Source organism: Artemia franciscana, chromosome 21, assembly GCF_032884065.1.
Source record: "Artemia franciscana chromosome 21, ASM3288406v1, whole genome shotgun sequence".
Lineage (NCBI taxonomy): Eukaryota > Metazoa > Arthropoda > Branchiopoda > Anostraca > Artemiidae > Artemia > Artemia franciscana.
Window position 1 is genome coordinate 14,743,038 of NC_088883.1, and position 17,761 is coordinate 14,760,798.

General features: G+C 36.3%; 1 protein-coding gene across 5 annotated transcripts in view; it reads right to left on the reverse strand.

Moving 5' to 3' along the window:
* The window catches only part of LOC136040985 (cyclin-dependent kinase 4-like), a 98,715-nt gene that overhangs the window by 20,715 nt on the left and 60,239 nt on the right, over positions 1–17,761 (reverse strand). For all 5 annotated transcript variants that reach the window (XM_065725466.1, XM_065725467.1, XM_065725469.1 and 2 more), the window contains one exon: positions 11,808–11,968. In XM_065725466.1, the coding sequence (XP_065581538.1) occupies positions 11,808–11,968 (161 nt within the window). The remainder of the gene's footprint in view (positions 1–11,807; positions 11,969–17,761) is intronic.

The following is a 17,761-nucleotide window of genomic DNA, read 5'->3' on the forward strand; positions in this document are numbered from 1 at the left end:
TAGTTTTTTTTGTAGTTTTTGCCTTTTTTTAGTTTTTTTAGTTTTTTAGCTTTTTTCATTTATACTCCCTGTGTCCCGGTGCTTTGTTGATTGCTAATCGAACATTCCTTTTGTCCTGGTCGCTTTCTCTTTGAGTGTCGTCATTTATTTTTTTCTTTTTTAGTTCTTTTAGTTTTTACCTTTTTTAGTTTTTTTTTAGTTTTTTAGATGAAAATTTTTTTTAGTTTTTTCTTTTTTTCTTTTTAGTTTTTTATTGGTTTTTACCTTTATTTTAGCTTATTTTTCAGTTTTTTCCTTTTTTTTAGTTTTTTTTATTTTTTATTTTTTTTAGTTTTTTACCTTTTTTTAGTTTTTTTTAGTTTTTTTAGTTTTTTAGCTTTTTTACTTTTTTTATTAGTTTTTAGTTTTTTTGTAGTTTTTGCCTTTTTTTAGTTTTTTCAGTTTTTTTTTTAGTTTTTTATTGGTTTTTACCTTTATTTTAGCTTATTTTTCAGTTTTTTCCTTTTTTTTAGTTTTTTTTTAGTTTTTAGTTTTTTTAGTTTTTTACCTTTTTTTAGTTTTTTTAGTTTTTTTAGTTTTTTTAGTTTTTTAGCTTTTTTATTTTTTTTATTAGTTTTTAGTTTTTTTTGTAGTTTTTGCCTTATTTTAGTTTTTTTAGTTTTTTAGCTTTTTTATTAGTTTTTAGTTTTTTTTGTAGTTTTTGCCTTTTTTTAGTTTTTTTAGTTTTTTAGCTTTTTTATTTTTCTTATTAGTTTTTAGTTTTTTTTGTAGTTTTTGCCTTTTTTTAGTTTTTTCAGTTTTCAGTTTTGTCACCTGATCCAGTTTTTTCAGGTGACGTCACCTGATCCATCCACAGACAGACAGACAACTTATTTTTATATATATAGATATATATACATATATATATATATATATATATATATATATATATATATATATATATATATATATATATATATATATATATATATATATATATATATATATATATATATATATATATATATATATATATATATTGAAAACTTATTCCCAATACAATCCACTAAATAAGCCTAAGGGGTAATTCCCTTTTACATTGATCCCACGTTCAAAAACTAGGGCCGACAATTAGCACGTTTTGAAGCTTCTACACCCTCCACCAGAAAAATTCACTGGCCTCCTGTCCAATAGCTAGTTTGTAACTATGAAACAATGTGCGTAAATTATCTAAAACTTGAATAACTCAGATAAGTCAAATGTATCCTACATGTACTTGTCTACAACTACAGTTCGTTTTTTTTTTTTTTTAAATGGCATGTATACTTAGAGGTGAATGCGCCGGCATACAGCAATACGGACCTCTGAGGTTACTGGGTTTCAAGGATAGACTTTTGACAGTTCTATAAGGATTGGCTATCTCAAATTGTTTTCCCCAATATCTCATGACCCTGGTTAGGATAAGTGCTGTTATGACGCAAAAAATGGTAGAAACCAGCACTTCGCTACGGCATGATCTCTTTTGTTATTAAAAAATAAATAACTTGAAATTAATTTTATTTTGAAATGGACCCACGACTGACACAACATGTTTTCTAGAACCATGTAGATTTTGGGAAGGTGTAAAAGCCTATTCCTTTTATGTACATATTGCTTTCCAAATTACGTTTTAACCTGACTTTTTTATGGTTTGACAGAGAGCAACACTCGTGTTCTAACCGTCCCTTTGAAAATCCCATCCCTACTCAAACATGGCGGATTGCAGAAGTCGGTGTTTTGTATGACAATGTTGCTTAATTAATAAATATCGTGTATATTTGCTTGGTGGATATACTTTTTGACATTTGGATACACTTTGGTGGAAATATCCAGCAAATTCGAAGAAATCTGTTAGGAAAAGGAGAACATAAGAAAAATCAGTAATATATAGAAAATATAAGAAACTACATAAAAGTAAAAACCCATTAATTTCCGGGTAGGAATGACCTAATACCCCTTCCCCCTCTGCATTTGTGTCTGTAACAGATACTCTTTCTAAAATTTTATTTTGTCCGTCAACACTCTGTCATATTGTTTGTTTATTTTGAACGTCCATTTTATGTAAGAAAAATCTCCGCTATTCTTATAATTTTATTGAACCGATATTTTGAAAGTTTTGCCAGCTGTTTCCGAACTTACAGAGTATAAACTTCCTTCTTTTAAGACGAGCTGTTTTTCCAAACCCCGCTCGTAATCTCAAAACCTAAAAATAGACACTATTGCGTTTTTCAATTTACATTTAAGTTTTGCATCGGCAAAAACTGTTCAGTAAAGAATGTTGCAAATAAGTTAACGAGTATTTTTTAATTTGAGCATTTTTAGAGTTTGATGTACTACGACATCACTTTTCTTACTAATTTTCTTGTAATAAATAAGCATTTGACAGCTTTTTCGTCATATTTCAATTTACAAATCTAGCCAGCCAGTTACCAGTAACTGGCACTAGCCAGTTACCAAACCCTCCAATTAGGATTAATATAATAATGAAAAAAAACATGATAAACGTATGAGCTTTTTATACACTATACACCTTCTCATCACCAGTTAGGGAACCTGGTTAACCAGATTCTGCTCGGAAAGCATAATTAAAGGAGTTCCAACTATCCCTGCTCAAGCTCCAAAAATAAATTATAAAGTCCAAATATTCTACTTCTTAAGAAAAACGAATTGAAACGAATCCGGATTAATTATTTTAGATTCTGTAATTTATTTTTGTTTCTTCCTCCTCGGACAAAAATTGGGTTCTTGTTAACAAATTTCTTGTTCCTGATATTACAATAGAATTGTAAGTACTGCACAGAAAGATTTCAACTATCGCTTGTATCCGTATTTCTCCGCACCCCCTCTCTAACAGTTTTTTTTAAGTCGTAAGTATTTTTGTTATTTTTCCTTTTTTGTTTGCTTGTTTTTCTCTCTTTCGTTGCTCCACGTTTTTAGTATTGTAGAAGAGTGAGTAACAATTAAATAATAGTAACAATAATGACAGCTTGCGTCTATATTTCTCTACATTACTGCTTCATTAGAACTAGCAATTTGTGAGTTTTTTCTTCTCCCCCCTCCCTTTTATGTTTTTTCTCTTTTGTTTTAGTGTCTATGTGTTTTAATGGCACTTGATATTTACCAAGTGACAAATAGCAATTGCAAATTCTGTCGGTCTGTCTGTCGGTCCCAGTTCTGCTAGTTTAGGCACTTCCAGATAAGCTAGGACGACGAAATTTGGTCGGCGTATTAGGGACCGGATCTGATTAAATTAGAAATAGTCGTTTCTCCGATTCGACCATCTGGAGGGGAGTGGGGGGACGGTTAACTCGGAAAAATTAGAAAAGATAAGGTATTTTTAACTTACGAACAGGTGATCGGGTCTTAATGGAATTTGATATTTAGAAGTATATTGTGTCTCAGAGCTCTTATTTTAAATCCCGACTGGATCCGGTGACATTGGGGGGAGTTGGAGGGGAAAACATAAAATCTTGGAAAACGCTTAGTGGAGGGATCGGGATGAAACTTGGTGGGAAAAATAAGCACGAGTCCTAGATATGCGATTGACATAGCCGGAACGGATCCACTCTCTTTGAGGGAGTTGGGGGGTTGGGGGGGGGGGGGGGGGTAATTCTGAAAAATTAGAAAAAATGAGGTATTTTTAATTTACGAATCAGTTATCGGATCTTAATGAAATCTCATATTTAGAAGGACTTCGTGACTCAGATCTCTTATTTTAAATCCCGACCGGATCCAGTGTCATTGGAAGGGAAAGTTGTGGGCCGGAAATCTTGGAAAAGGCTTAGAGTGGAGCGATCACGTACCCTAAGCAAGAATTATACCACTGGACCAGCAAGCTAGACTTAACAACAGCAATCATTTGTTTTATCGGCAAATACAATTCTTCTCAACTATCTCGTCATTCGCCCCCCCCCCCCCCAGATGGTCGAATCAGGGAAATGTCTATTTCTAATTTAATTTGGTCTGGTCCCTGATACGCCTGCCGTCCTAGGTTATCTGGAAGTGCCCGAACTAGCGAAATCGGGACTGGCAGACAGACCGACGGACAGAAATTGCGATCGCTATATGCCACTTGGTAAATACCAAGTGCCACGAAAAATTATAACCATTAAGGAAAAACCTTGTTAATGTTCAGGATTTTGTTTTTAGTATTAACAAAAACTTGTTGTTATTAAGAAAAACCCTGTTACTATTAGAAAAACTTTGTTAGTATTAAGAAAAACATGATCAAAGAGTTGTGGTAACGAACTGTAGTAAGGAGCGACCCGGCTCAATAGTAACCAAAACTCTAAAAACTCCAAAAACTCAAATATATAAGTTTCATCAAGTTTAGTCCTACCCATAAGAAGTTACGAGCCTGAGAAAATTTGCCTTATTAAATCACATTATATTATATTATTAATTAAATTATATTATATTATTAAATCACCTTATTATTATAAAATCACACCATCAGATTCAGCGTATCAGAGAACCCTATTGTAGAAGTTTCAAGCTCCTATCTACAAAAATGTGGAATTTTGTATTTTTTGCCAGAAGGCAGATCACGGATGCGTGTTTATTTGTTTGTTTGTTTTTTTTTTTTTTTTAGTTGTTTTTTTTCCCAGGGGTGATCATGTCGACCCAGTAGTCCTAGAATCTTGCGAGAGGGCTCATTCTAACGGAAATGAAAAGTTCTAGCGCCCTTTTTAAGTGACCAAAAAATTGGAGGGCACCTAGGCCCCCTCCCACGCTAATTATTTTCCCAAAGTCACCAGATCAAAATTCTGAGATAGCCATTTTATTCAGCGTAGTAAAAAAACCTTATAACTATGTCTTTGGGGATGACTTACTCCCCCACAGTCCCCGTGGGAGGGGCCACAAGTTACAAAATTTGACCAGTGCTTACATATAGTAATGGTTATTTGGAAGTGTACAGACGTTTTCAGGGGGATTTTTAGGTTGGGGGAAGGAGTTGAGGAGAGGGGGATATGTTGGGGGAACTTTCCTTTGAGGAATTTTCATGGGGGACGAAAATTTTCATGAAAGGAGCGCAGGATTATCTAGCATTATTTAAAAAAATACAATGAAAAAATAAATATGAAAAAGTTTTTTCAACTGAAAGTAAGGAGAAGCATTAAGATTTAAAACGAACAGAAATTATTACGCATATGATGGGCTCAACTCCTCCTAATACCTCGCTCTTTTTAAAGCTAAAGTATTTTTAGAAATTTCAACTATTTATTCTACGGCTTTTGTTATTCAGGGGTCATTCTTAAGAAACTGGAACAAAATTTAAGCTTTAGTATAAAGAGAGAGGTTCTGACGAGGGGGTGAACCCCTTTGTATACGTAACAAAAACATGAGAATACAGAAGTTCGCTACGTAAGCTAATTTGTAAGTTATGTATATCTTTTACTAATAAAAACATTCGTAAAAAAATTAAAAGTTCTAGTTGCCTTTTTAAGTAACCAAAAATCGGAGGGCAACTAGGCCTCCTCCCCCACTCCTTTTTTTCTCAAAATCGTTCGATCAAAACTATGAGAAAGCCATTTAGCAAAAAAAATAAATGTGCAAATTTCGTTTTAATTATTCATCTGCGGAGAGCCAAAATCAAAACATGCATTGATTCAAAAACGTTCAAAAATTAATTTTAAAAAAAAACAAGTTTTTTTAACGGAAAGTAAGGAGCGACATTAAAACTTAAAACGAACAGAAACTACTTCGTATATAAAAGGAGATGCTTCCCCATCAACGCCCCGCTCTTTACGCTAAATTTTTTTACTGTTTTAAAAGTAGAGTTAAGAGTAAAGTTACCATTAAGAAAAATCTTTTAATATTAGGAAAAACTTGCTACTGTTATAAAATACTTTTCGGTACTATGAAAAACAGGTTACTATTAAGAGACAAACTTGTTACTATTAAGAAAAAAACTTATTAATATTATGGAAAAAACTTGTTGCTATTAAGAAAAACGTTTTTTATCGAGAAGATTTTTTTATCATTACTCGTTACTATTAGAAAAATATGTTAGCATCAAGAAAAACATATTACTATTAAGAAAAAAACTTTTACTATTTTGAAAAGTTGTGTTAGTATTAAGAAAAAACCTATTGCTATTAATAAAAAAAAACTCGTTACTATTAGAAATAAGTTGTTAGTTTTGAGAATTTTTTTTTTATCAAGACCAAAATGTTATTATTACTCATTACTATTAAAAAAATTTGTTAGTATTAAGAAAAACTTGTTACCATTAACAAAAAATTTTTACTATTATCGATAAACTTGCTAATCTTAAAAAAACTTCTTAGTAAATTTTTGCTAATATTAAGAAAAAACTTGTTTCTATTAAGAAAAAAACTTTGTTACTATTAGAAAAATATTGTTAGTTTTAAGAAAAATGTTTTTTATCAAGAACAAAGTGTTACTATTACACAATAATATTATGAAAATGTGTAAGTATTAAGAAAAATTTGTTATCATTAATAAATACTTTTACTATTATCGAAGAACTTGCTAATCTTAAACAAGAGCTAAGAGCTCATATGGCACTTGTGACGAGGCAAGAAGAGCTAAGAGCCAAGAGATCATATGGTGTGAGCTCTAACAAAATTCTATGAATCAATAGATTGATTTAAAAGGGAACATAAGAGGCTTAATGCCGGTCAGGATTTAAAATAAGAGCTCTGAGTCACGATGTCCTTCTAAATATCAGAATTCATTAAGATCCGATCACCCACTCGTAAGTTATAAATACCTAATTTTTTCTAATTTTTCCTCTCCCTTTAGCCCCCCAGATGGTCGAATCTGGGAAAACGACTTTATCAAGTCAAATTGTGCAGCTTCATGACACGCCTACCAATTTTCATCGTCCTAGCACGTCCAGAAGCACCAAACTCGCCAAATCACTGAACCCCTCTCCCAAACTCCTCCAAAGAGAGCGAATCCAGTACGATTCTGTCAATCACATATCAAGGACATTTGTTTATTCTATTCACCAAGCTTCATCCCGATTCCTCCACTCCAAGTGTTTTTCCAAGATTTCCCCCTCCAACTCCCCCCAATGACAAAAGATCTGGTCGGGATTTGAGCTTTGAGACATGAATTCCTTCTAAAAATCAAATTTCATTAAGATCCGATCATCTATTCGTAAGATAAAAATACCCCAATTTTCACGTTTTCCAAGAATTCCGGTTTCCCCCTCCAACTCCCCCTAATGTCACAGGATCTGGTCGGAATTTAAAATTAGAACTTTAAAGCACAAGATCCTTCTAAATATCAAATTTCATTAAGATCTGGTCACCCTTTCGTAAGTTACAAATACCTCAATTTTCAAAATTACCACACCCCCCCCCCAATTCCACCAAAGAGAGTAGATCCGGTCCGGTTATGTCAGTCACGTATCTTAGACAGGTTTCTATTCTTCCCATCCAGTTTCATCCTGATCTCACCGCTTTAAGTATTTTCTAAGATTTTCGGTCCCCCCAACTGCCCCCCCCCAATTACGCTTGATCCGGTTGAGATTTAAAATAAGAGATCTGAGTTACGAGGTCCTTCTAAATATGAAGTTTCATGAAGATCCGATCACTCCTTCGTAAGTTAAAAATATGCAATTTTTTCTTATTTTTCAGAATTAACCCCCCCCCCCCCCCAATAGAGCGGATCCGTTCCAATTATGTAAATCACGTATGTAAGACTTCTGCTTATTTTTCCCACCGAGTTTCATCCCGATCCCTCCAATCTAAGCGTTTGCCATGATTTTAGGTTCCCCCACCTCAAACTTCCCCCAATGTCACCAGATCCGGTCAGGATTTAAAATAAGAGCTTTGAGACACGATATCCTTCTAAATATCAAATTTCATTGAGATCCGATCACCCGTTCTTAAGTTAAAATACCTCATTTTTTCCAATTTTTCAGAATTAACCCCTCCCCCAACTACCCCAAAGAGAGCAGTTCCGTTCCGGTTATGTCAATCATGTATCTAGGACTTATGCTTATTTCTCCCACCAAGTTTCATCCCGATCCCTCCACTCTAAGTGTTTTCCAAGTTTTAGGTTCCCCCCTCCCAACTCCCCCCCCCCAATGTGACCAACTCCGATCGGGATTTAAAATAAGAGCTCTGAGACACGATATCCTTCTAAATATCAAATTTCATTGAAATCCGATCACCCGTTCGTAAGTTAAAAACACCACATTTTTTCTAATTTTTCAGAAATAACCCCCTCCCCCAACTACCCCAAAGAGAGCGGATCCGTTCCTTTTATGTCAATCCTGTATCTAGGACTTGTGTTTATTTTTCCCACCAAGTTTCATCCCGATCCCTCCACTCTAAGTGTTTTCCAAGTTTTAGGTTTCCCCCTCCCAAATCGCCCCCCAATGTCACCAGATCCGGTCGGGATTTAAAATAAGAGCTCTAAGATACGATATCCTTCTAAACATCAAATTTCATTGAGATCCGATCACCCGTTCGTAAGTTAAAAATACCTCATTTTTTCTAATTTTTCAGAATTACCCCCCCCCCCCCCCAACTACCCCAAAGAGAGCGGATCCGTTCCGATTATGTCAATCATGTATCTGGGACTTGTGCTTATTTTTCCCATCAAGTTTCATCCCGATCCCTCCACTCTAAGTGTTTTCCAAGATTCTAGGTTTCCCCCCTCAAACTCCCCCCCCCCCAATGTCATCTGATCCGGTCGGGATTTAAAATAAGAGCTCTGAGATATAATATCATTCCAAACATCAAATTTCATTAAGATCCCATCACCCGCTCATAAGTTAAAAATACTTCATTTTTTCTATTTTTTCCGAATTAAATGGCCCCCCACTCCCCCCCCCCCCCAGATGGTCAATCGGGAAAACGACTATTTCTAATTTAATCTGGTCCGGTCCCTGATACGCCTGCCAAACTTCATCGTCCTAGCTTACCTAGAAGTGCCTAAAGTAGCAAAACCGGGACCGACAGACCGACAGAATTTGTGATTGCTATATGTCACTTGGTTAATACCAAGTGCCATAAAAACTCGTTAGTGTTAGGAAAAATTTTGTTAGTATTAAGAAAAACTTGTTTCTATTTAAAAAAAACGTTTTTATCAAGAACAAAATGTTGTTATTACTCGTTACTATTTGAAGAAAATTTGTTACCATTAAGAAAAAAAAACTTTTACTATTATGAACAAGAGCTAAGAGCTCATATGACACTTATGACGAGGTCGGAAGAGCCAAAAGCAGAGAGGTCATTTGCCATGAGCTCAAGCAAAATTTTAAAAATCAATAGATTGATTTAAAAGGAAAATCAGAGGCATAATGCCAGTCGGGATTTAAAATAAGAGCTCTGAGACATGAGGTCCTTCTAAACATCAATATTCATTGAGATCCGGTCACCCACTCGCAAGTTAAAAATACCTCATTTTTTTCTAATTTTTCCTCTCCCTCCAGCCCCCCAGATGGTCGAATTGGCAAAAACAACTTTATCAAGTCAATTTTTGCAGGTCCCAGACACGTCTAGCAATTTTTATCGTCCTAGCACGCCCAGGAGCATCAAACTGGCCAAAGCACTGGATCCCCTAACTCCCCCAAAGAGGGCATGTCCAGTCCAGTTACGTCAATAACGTATTTACAACATTTGCTTATTCTACCCACCAAGTTTCATCCCAATCTCTCCACTCTAAGCGTTTTCCAAGATTTTCAGTTTCCCCTCCAACTGTCCATTAATGCCCTACGCCATTTTGAAATCCCAGGATGGAACATGCCCTCTTTCCCAATAAAAGTCCGTATATATTAACAATAAGCAAATTGCATAATAGCCTCTGCCCGTAGGCTGGCGGGAGGTGTGTTAACCCCGGAGGCATAGCTATTTGGCCTTTGGACTATTTAAAAAAAAAGCTATCAAAATTTTGATCGGATGCATTTGGGAGAAAAGAGGGCGAGGAGGGGGCTGATTGCCTTTTAATTACTTTATACTCACAAAAAGGAACTAAAACTTTCATTTTCAACTTTTATTTGATTTCCAATCGAATTAGCCCCTACCCCAAAAAGAAATTTATACGAGCAACCGCTCAAAAAACCTTACCTGTTAACAATGGGCAACTTGCATAAATTAGAGCCTTGGTCGTAGTGGTTGAGGGGTTTTGTCAATCCCGGAGTTACAGTTATTTGATTTTCGGACTATTTTGAACAAAATGGCTATCTCACAATTTTTGATCGGATACATTTGGGGAAAAAAGGTCGAGATGGGGAGCGGGGTCTGGTTACCCTCCAGTCACTTTTGAATCTTAAATAGGGCACTAGAATTTTCGATTTCCATTCAAGTGAGCCCCTTCAAAATGTTTACATGACCATCCTTTTCGTAAAACCTTATATGTTAAACAATGTGCAACTACCATAACTTATATCCCTTGCCCCGAGGGCTGGGGGAGTTATCAAAAATGGAATCAAACGTATTTTACTTTCGGATTTTTTTGAATAAAATGCCTATCTCAAAGTTTTGATCAAAGGCATTTGAGGGGGAAAAGGGAGGGTGATCTAGTTTCCATCTGATCACTTTTGAATCTTAAAGGGGGAACTAGAACTTTCGATTTCAAATCGAGTAGGCCTCCAACGAAGTTTATACGACCACCCTTTCCATATAAACCTTATATGTTAACAATGGGCAAATTGCATAACTTACAGCCTTTTCCCTGGGGGCGTTGGGGGTTTTGTCAACTCAGGCGGCATAATTATTTGACATTTGTTCTATTTAAACAAAATGGAAAAAGAGAGCGTGGGGGGTGGTTGCCCTCTGATCACTTTTAACTCTTAAATAGAGTACTAGAACTCTCAATTTACAATCGAATGAGCTCCTCCCGAAGTTTCTACGACAAGTCCTTTATATGGCGCCTTCGTGAAGAAAAATTAAATAGTACATTGTACCCACATCGCTCTTCATTTAGGTAGCGCTGTTGTGCTGCCTATGATTTTCAATAGACGGCCGTACATGCTAAATCGATTGAGTCCAAGAATTACAATCTACTTCATTTTGCCGTCAAATCTGTAGAGGGAGTAAAAGCATACTGAAAACTTAAAATAATAATAACATTGTCTATTAAGTTTTCAGTATTATATTTTACCACTTGAAACTTTTAAAATTGAAAATCATGTGCACTTTTGGGCTTTGATATTGCCATACTATATCAAGAAATTTGGTCAATTTTAAATCGATGTTCTTCAATAAGAGAAAATTTTCGTCCGAAAGCTTGATAATTTTGTAATTTTTGATTTGCCAAAAGTTTAATAGATATACACATCAACATAGAACCGCTGTAATAAGAACCAAAATACATTCAGGCTTTAAAGTCTGCGGATTTCTCCTTTCGTGGACTCGCAACGTTGTACACAAAATTTTGACTAATGTTAATTTTTGAACAAAAAGAATCATCCTGGAATTTCATGAAAAATAAGAATTCAAAAGACTGTCTTAGATGCCAAATTAATCTGGCATTTTTTACAAATTAATTTATTTTAGCGTCACAGCTATTGTTAAACTCCTTACTCTGTGCATTGAGAAGTAAAAAAATGGAGATAATACCAAAAAATAAGAGCCATGAACTTTGTTTCAGTTCTTTGAAGGCAAATTTCGTGAAGTGCATAATAGATAACATAAGCTAAAATCAACTTCTGAATTTTCTGAATCAACTTCTACTTAACTCTACTTTTAAAAGAAATACCCTGGAATAGTGCCAAAAAATAAGAGCCAGGAACTTTATTTTAGTTCTTTGAAGGGAAATTTCGTGATGTGCATACTGATGTATAACATAAGCTAAACTCTACTTACTCAAATATTTTACAGAGTTGATCAGTTTCAGTGTGGCCCGCGAAAAGGGGACGGTTACGAATCATTTCAGCAAATATACAGCCGCATGACCAAATATCTACAGCTGATGTGTACTTAGATGACATAAGGATCTCCGGCGCACGGTACCACAGTGTTACCACCTATTATAGAAATATATGAGTCAGAGAGAGAGAAAAATAATTTATCACTAATAAGTTAGATTATCAATATTAATTATCTATGAAATACAAATTCAACGTTCAAAATCTGATAGGAAATGGGGAGGATATTTCGCCGCAGTTCTTAGAATTAAAGGTTTTTGATGCGTGCTGGCTACATCTGTCTAGGGTTTGTGAGCTAAATGACTAAGAACAAGAAATGTTTTCAAAAAATCTTGTAGCCATGGGAGGGATCAAGCAACACCCATCATGAGGGAGCCGAAACCCAGACCGTCGGCATCTTGTGATCTCAATAACAATACCAATTATTTTAACAGCCAACCATTTCATAAGAATACTAAAAATAGGAAAAATACTCAATGGATAAAGAGATTGACAAACAGAGACAAATTCAAGAAACGTAAAATAAAACAAGACTTGAGCCAATAATAAAAACTGTTAAATTGTGAGAATGACAAAATATACATCTTCGTGCCCTGGAAGATCGAATGATTTTACCATGACTAAAATGTCACTTACAAAAGCCCGAAAATCCGAAACTAAATATTTGAACCCTACCACGAAATAAGGACAAGAAAAAAAATTCCAGGAAACTAACAGTGAAAAGTTCTTCTCTATAGCAGCAGGTAAAACTGCAAATATTTCCTTACAAAAGTCATTTTTCAAAAGCACTTTTATAGTTCATGACTCTAGGGAAAATCACGTTAAATTGAGGCAGAAATATTAATTCATAGCATAGATCATTGGGTTTATACACCAATTTCTTTTACGGTGAAGGTTATGACGGTGCTGCAAAAGATAAGAGTGAAAGATTACCGGTGCACAGGCGTTCATTTTAGAATAGCATCCTAAAGCTCTATATGTCCATTGTTTTTCAAACACCTTAGACCTTGTTATTCCAAACACTAAAAAAGTAAGCACCATAAGAAATTACTTTTGGAACTCCTCAAGACTTTGGGTTTTTCCTAACACATCGAAACTCCAAACAGTTCTGCAGCAGAATAGTATTGAGGTGATGCCATAATCCAAAAGATCTAGCCTGAAGCAGCTCAACTGAACCACCTTTGGGATGTGTGGTAATAATAGTCACTTTTCAGGTGTTTAGCCAATCATGTATAGTACAGGAGATTATAGTGAGAAGAAAGATACACCACAACTGACGGATGGGTTCGACTTGAAGCTATACAGAAGCCAAAATTTTTTTTTTTTTTTCAGAGAATCTATTAAATTTCACTCTATTGTTGGTCAAGATGCACCAAAAAAAACCGTTGCTGTTTCAGCTGGCATCATCTTTCACATACGAGCATTTTTATCAATTTCAACAAACGAAAGGAAAATTCAGAAACATAATTTAAAGAGATTATTAATCACCGTGAACCAATCGCAAAAAAAAACACGGACTTCACAAACAACACACCCTACGCTAAAACCTAAGCGCCCTAGGACAATTTGAAAGTGTACATTCAATGGGGAAGAAAACAAAAGAGAATTATTGTCCGACTGGAATTTTTTTCACTGCGAAATTACCTATCCAACACTTTCTTAGATCGGTTTATAAAACATAAAGATATGCTTTTCCGTTTTAGGAGCCCTTTACTTACTTGTAAACCTCTTTCTTCGGAAGATGCAAAAAATTTCAAAAAATTGCTGACTTTTATAAAAGTGATTCGATAAGAGTCAAGTTGACCTGTTTATCAGCAAAATTGGAGCTTTCACATAACGACTTCCAGATTAGAGTCACACGAGGCGTAAAGACTGAGGAAACTGGTAATGGAATGGACTTATAGCACAAACGCAATAGACACCCTAAACGATTGTGACAGTACGCTTTTTCCTCGATTCACATGTGATGTCAAGGATTGTCGCTACATTGTTGGTTTCTGAATAAATTACTGAAGAGTTTTTCTACATTAAGGAGATTGGAAACCTGCCTAAAAAACTCAATATAGGACTATAAGGACTGAAGAAAACAAATATTCACAAAGATATTTCCTGTGACGCAGAAAAAGTGATGGGTGTTCTTGAAAAAATGGACCAAATTGTCTAGTTAATGGCGGATGTTTCCGAAAGTAATAGAGCGATTTTTTTCAATTTTTTCGGGAAAACCTCGTTAAATTGGTCGTGTGTAGGTATAGAAGTAGATGAAAATTATATAATTTGCATGATTGCGTATCTAGTGTGTTTTTAAGATAAGAATGATAAGTTTTGATGACGTGCCGTAGGTTTAACTAGCGTGCAGGGTTGCCACACTGGTCGATGGCTGAAGATCTCGGTTCGTCTAAAGTAAGTTTTGAGGCGTTTTGTTTACAGTCGAGTAGGTTGAGGGTGAAAACTGTGCTTTGTTGAAAAAATTTGAAGAGTGTGAATGTTTAGTGGTATTTATTTTTCTGTGGTTCATGATTTTGGAAAAAGGAAAAATTGTTGTGTGTTAGGATAGAATTATGCGCAGTGGTATAAGATGAGTAGGAACACAGTGGTTTTTTGATTTTCGGGCAACGGATGATAAGGTTATGAGTGAAGGGAGAGGTGGGTATTCACAGCTGAAGCAGCTTAGTTTGAACCGTGGGAATGTGATGGGATTAGATATCAATGATTTGTAACGTTTTGGTGAAGTACGAGTAACGGGTCTCCAGTTTCGGTGGATGATTTGGTAACGCACTGCAAGATGAACGAACCAAAGATGTATTTTAGAAATTGCATTAATCCGGTAATTTTGAGAGCAAGGAAACACCCACAAAGTAAAAAAGTATGCCAGGAGAAGTAAAAGGGGAAGAAAATAAAGTGTCAGCAACAAAGCCACGGAGCAGTACTAAATATAAGAGGGAAAGTGAATAATGGAGATGAGTTCATTGAAGTAGGCCTATATACCGGTAGAGAATTGGCTCTGCTGTATCTGGATACGGCTATTCTGCCCCTCATTAAGGTGCTGGGGGGGGGGAGGACAAAACCATTTTCTTCTACCACTGAACAGTCGATAGCATTTTCTTTTTTTGCTATAGTGAAGACCATGAGGCAAAAGATTGTTCGAGGAGTAAAAGAAAAATCAAAGAAGTTAGGGTATGTTGAGCCCAAACACTGAGAATCTAGGATTTTCATTGAGAATGCAACCTACAGCTACACTGAAGCCGCCGTTAGCAAGTGGTACAGTAGTTAATGGCATTAAGCCGATCGCGCCATCAGCGGCATTAAACATGCTGTTGCGAAGTGAAAAGAGAAATACCAAGAAAGGAAGCAAAGTGGAAAAAAACCTGATCCGCCAAAGGGAAGAGCGAAAATCGGTGAAGCAATCAAGGATGACGAGGAATAGAAAAATACTCAAAAAGAAGCAAACATTGGAAAACCCAAAAAAGCACTCTAACGTCAACGACTAAAGCTCAAAATGGTTGGGTAAAAGAAAGAGCTGTAACCCGGGGTGTACTGTCAGCGAAAAGAACCATTAACGAGTCATCTTACACAGCACGGGGGTTAATCAATCAAAAAGACAGAAAAACGGAATGAAACTGTAACCGAAAGGAGACAGGGAATAAAGAAAAAAAGAAAGCATAATGTGAAAAGAAAAACGACGTTTTCTCTATGCAGCTGAATGCAAACAGCAGCACTAGACGTAAACAGAGCCAAACAAGCTAAACGACAGAGTTTTGTCATTTTATTAAAAAACAGAGCACAAATATAGTGCGTTTACAGGAAGTCGATTCGCAAAAGTTAAAAGCTTCGACAGGGTACAAGTTTTTATACTAAGGGCTTCAGCTAGATGGTGGTTTTCTTATAAAAGAAAGTGCACAATGTGATCAAGGAAGTGGCGTTTCGAAGGTGATGTAAGAATTTGTAGTTTACGCTGAAGACCACTGCTAATAGTAGACCTACCACCTACAGCCGGGAACAGGAAACTTCACAAAAAGGAAGAGTGCTATTCATGAAAAATTACCAAGGTTTCTTTGCGCAGAAAATTCAGAAGTGGGACGGGGAGGTGAGGAATTGGTTAAAACGTTTGAATAATAAAAAAAAAACCATAAAATCACAAATGATCTGAAAAAAGAGAATTCTTTAGCAAAAGCTGACAAAGGTAATTGAAAATTTTTTTACGACTACTACAACAGAGTAGAAAATATCCTCAACGATGATTTAACGTAACATTAGAAATAGAAACGATAGAAAAAAATAGAAGTTATTAGGGCTAGAAAGTCGGAGAATATCAGACCTCAATTATGCTTCAGATTTTTACTGTCTACTCTGAAATCCAAAACTGCAAAATTTGAAAATGGCCTTCAAGGTCACTCACTCAGTTTCTTTTTGCACTAGTTGTACATAAGACCCGGGAAAACTACCGTTCCATGGAAAGCATATTGCATGAATCTTTTTCACAGGTTTCACGTTCGTTCCTAAACAAAACAGTACAGAACACCTAGTCTACAATATAATATAGGCCTAATATATTAATAATATATTTAATAGCCGTCCTGGCTGAGTGGGTTGGTGCGCTGGATTCGCGATCCTATGTCTGAGAGGACGCGGGTTCGAATCCCAGTGTACCCAGTTCTTCAGTTTGGGACGGGGGTCAGTGGCGTGACTCTGTAAGCTTAGCCAGAGTCGACCTAGCTCTAAATGGGTACCTGGAGAAATCTGGGGAAGGTAAACAGAAAGGGTGTGCGAAAGCACAGGATGGCTGGCCCCCAACCCCCATTGCACTTCCTGGCTGAAGGGCCAAGAAACGGAGATCAGCACCGCCGGTACGGACTGTAAAGTCTAATGCCGTATCCTTTACCTTTTTTTACTTAATATATTAATTCATGTCAGTAGGATGAATTTGACTGGATCAGCCATTGTATTTTTGACCAAATCTCACTATTGTGACAAAAGTTGGGGATGTACTGCAACAGGGGTAAAATTTGGGTTTCTTAGACAAGTATAGGAGACCTTAGACCTTAGATCCTTCTGTGCCTCCAGAGGCACCCAGGGCATCAACGAGAAGCAGCCAGTCATCCCTCATGTGCGCCGCAGCAAGAACATCTTCCCACGTCGCTTCCCACTTCCCACGATAGGTGCGCCGCAGTGTATTGCGCGGCCTGCCTCTTCTTCTTCTTCCTTCTGGTTGCCTCTGGAACGTCGCTTTCGGGATCCGGGAATCGTCCATACGAAGTACATGCCCCAAGTATTTCCACCGACGTGTCCTAATGACATCTGTCACTATGGGTTGTCCGGTCATCCGTCTCACCTTCTCATTAGAGATTTTTTGTGACCAATGGATGTTTAGTATTCTCCGGAGACATGTATTCTCGAAAGCTAGAAAGAGCAGAGTATCTAAGAGATCAATGGCCAGAAATTTGACGGTAGTAGTTTTCTAGAGTTGAAGGGTTTTACCCATATATGATTCAAACGAAGAGGAGCCACAATCTACTCGAATACCTTTTATGAAGCTATACTTAAGAAACCTCCCAAAGCAAGAAACGTAGACAGCAAAGATGGTTCTGATTCACGATCATGCGCGGCCTCATGCATCAGTGCGAACATGACGAGGACCTTAACGTCTTTCAGACATTAATATAGCTCTCATCTGGCACCAACTTACTTCACCTTATTTTAGAAACCTTCGTAATATTTCATCAGAAACCAGACAAACGGTTCCCAAGCAATGAAGGCCTCAGACAAGAAGCGAATTCGTGGTTCAAAGTTTGATGGTGGAAAAGTATTTTCAGCAACAAAGTGGTACAGTAGCAGAGTATATTTGGCAATGAACAGTAAACAGTAGTGAACAAATTGGTCCCCCTTTGTATTCAA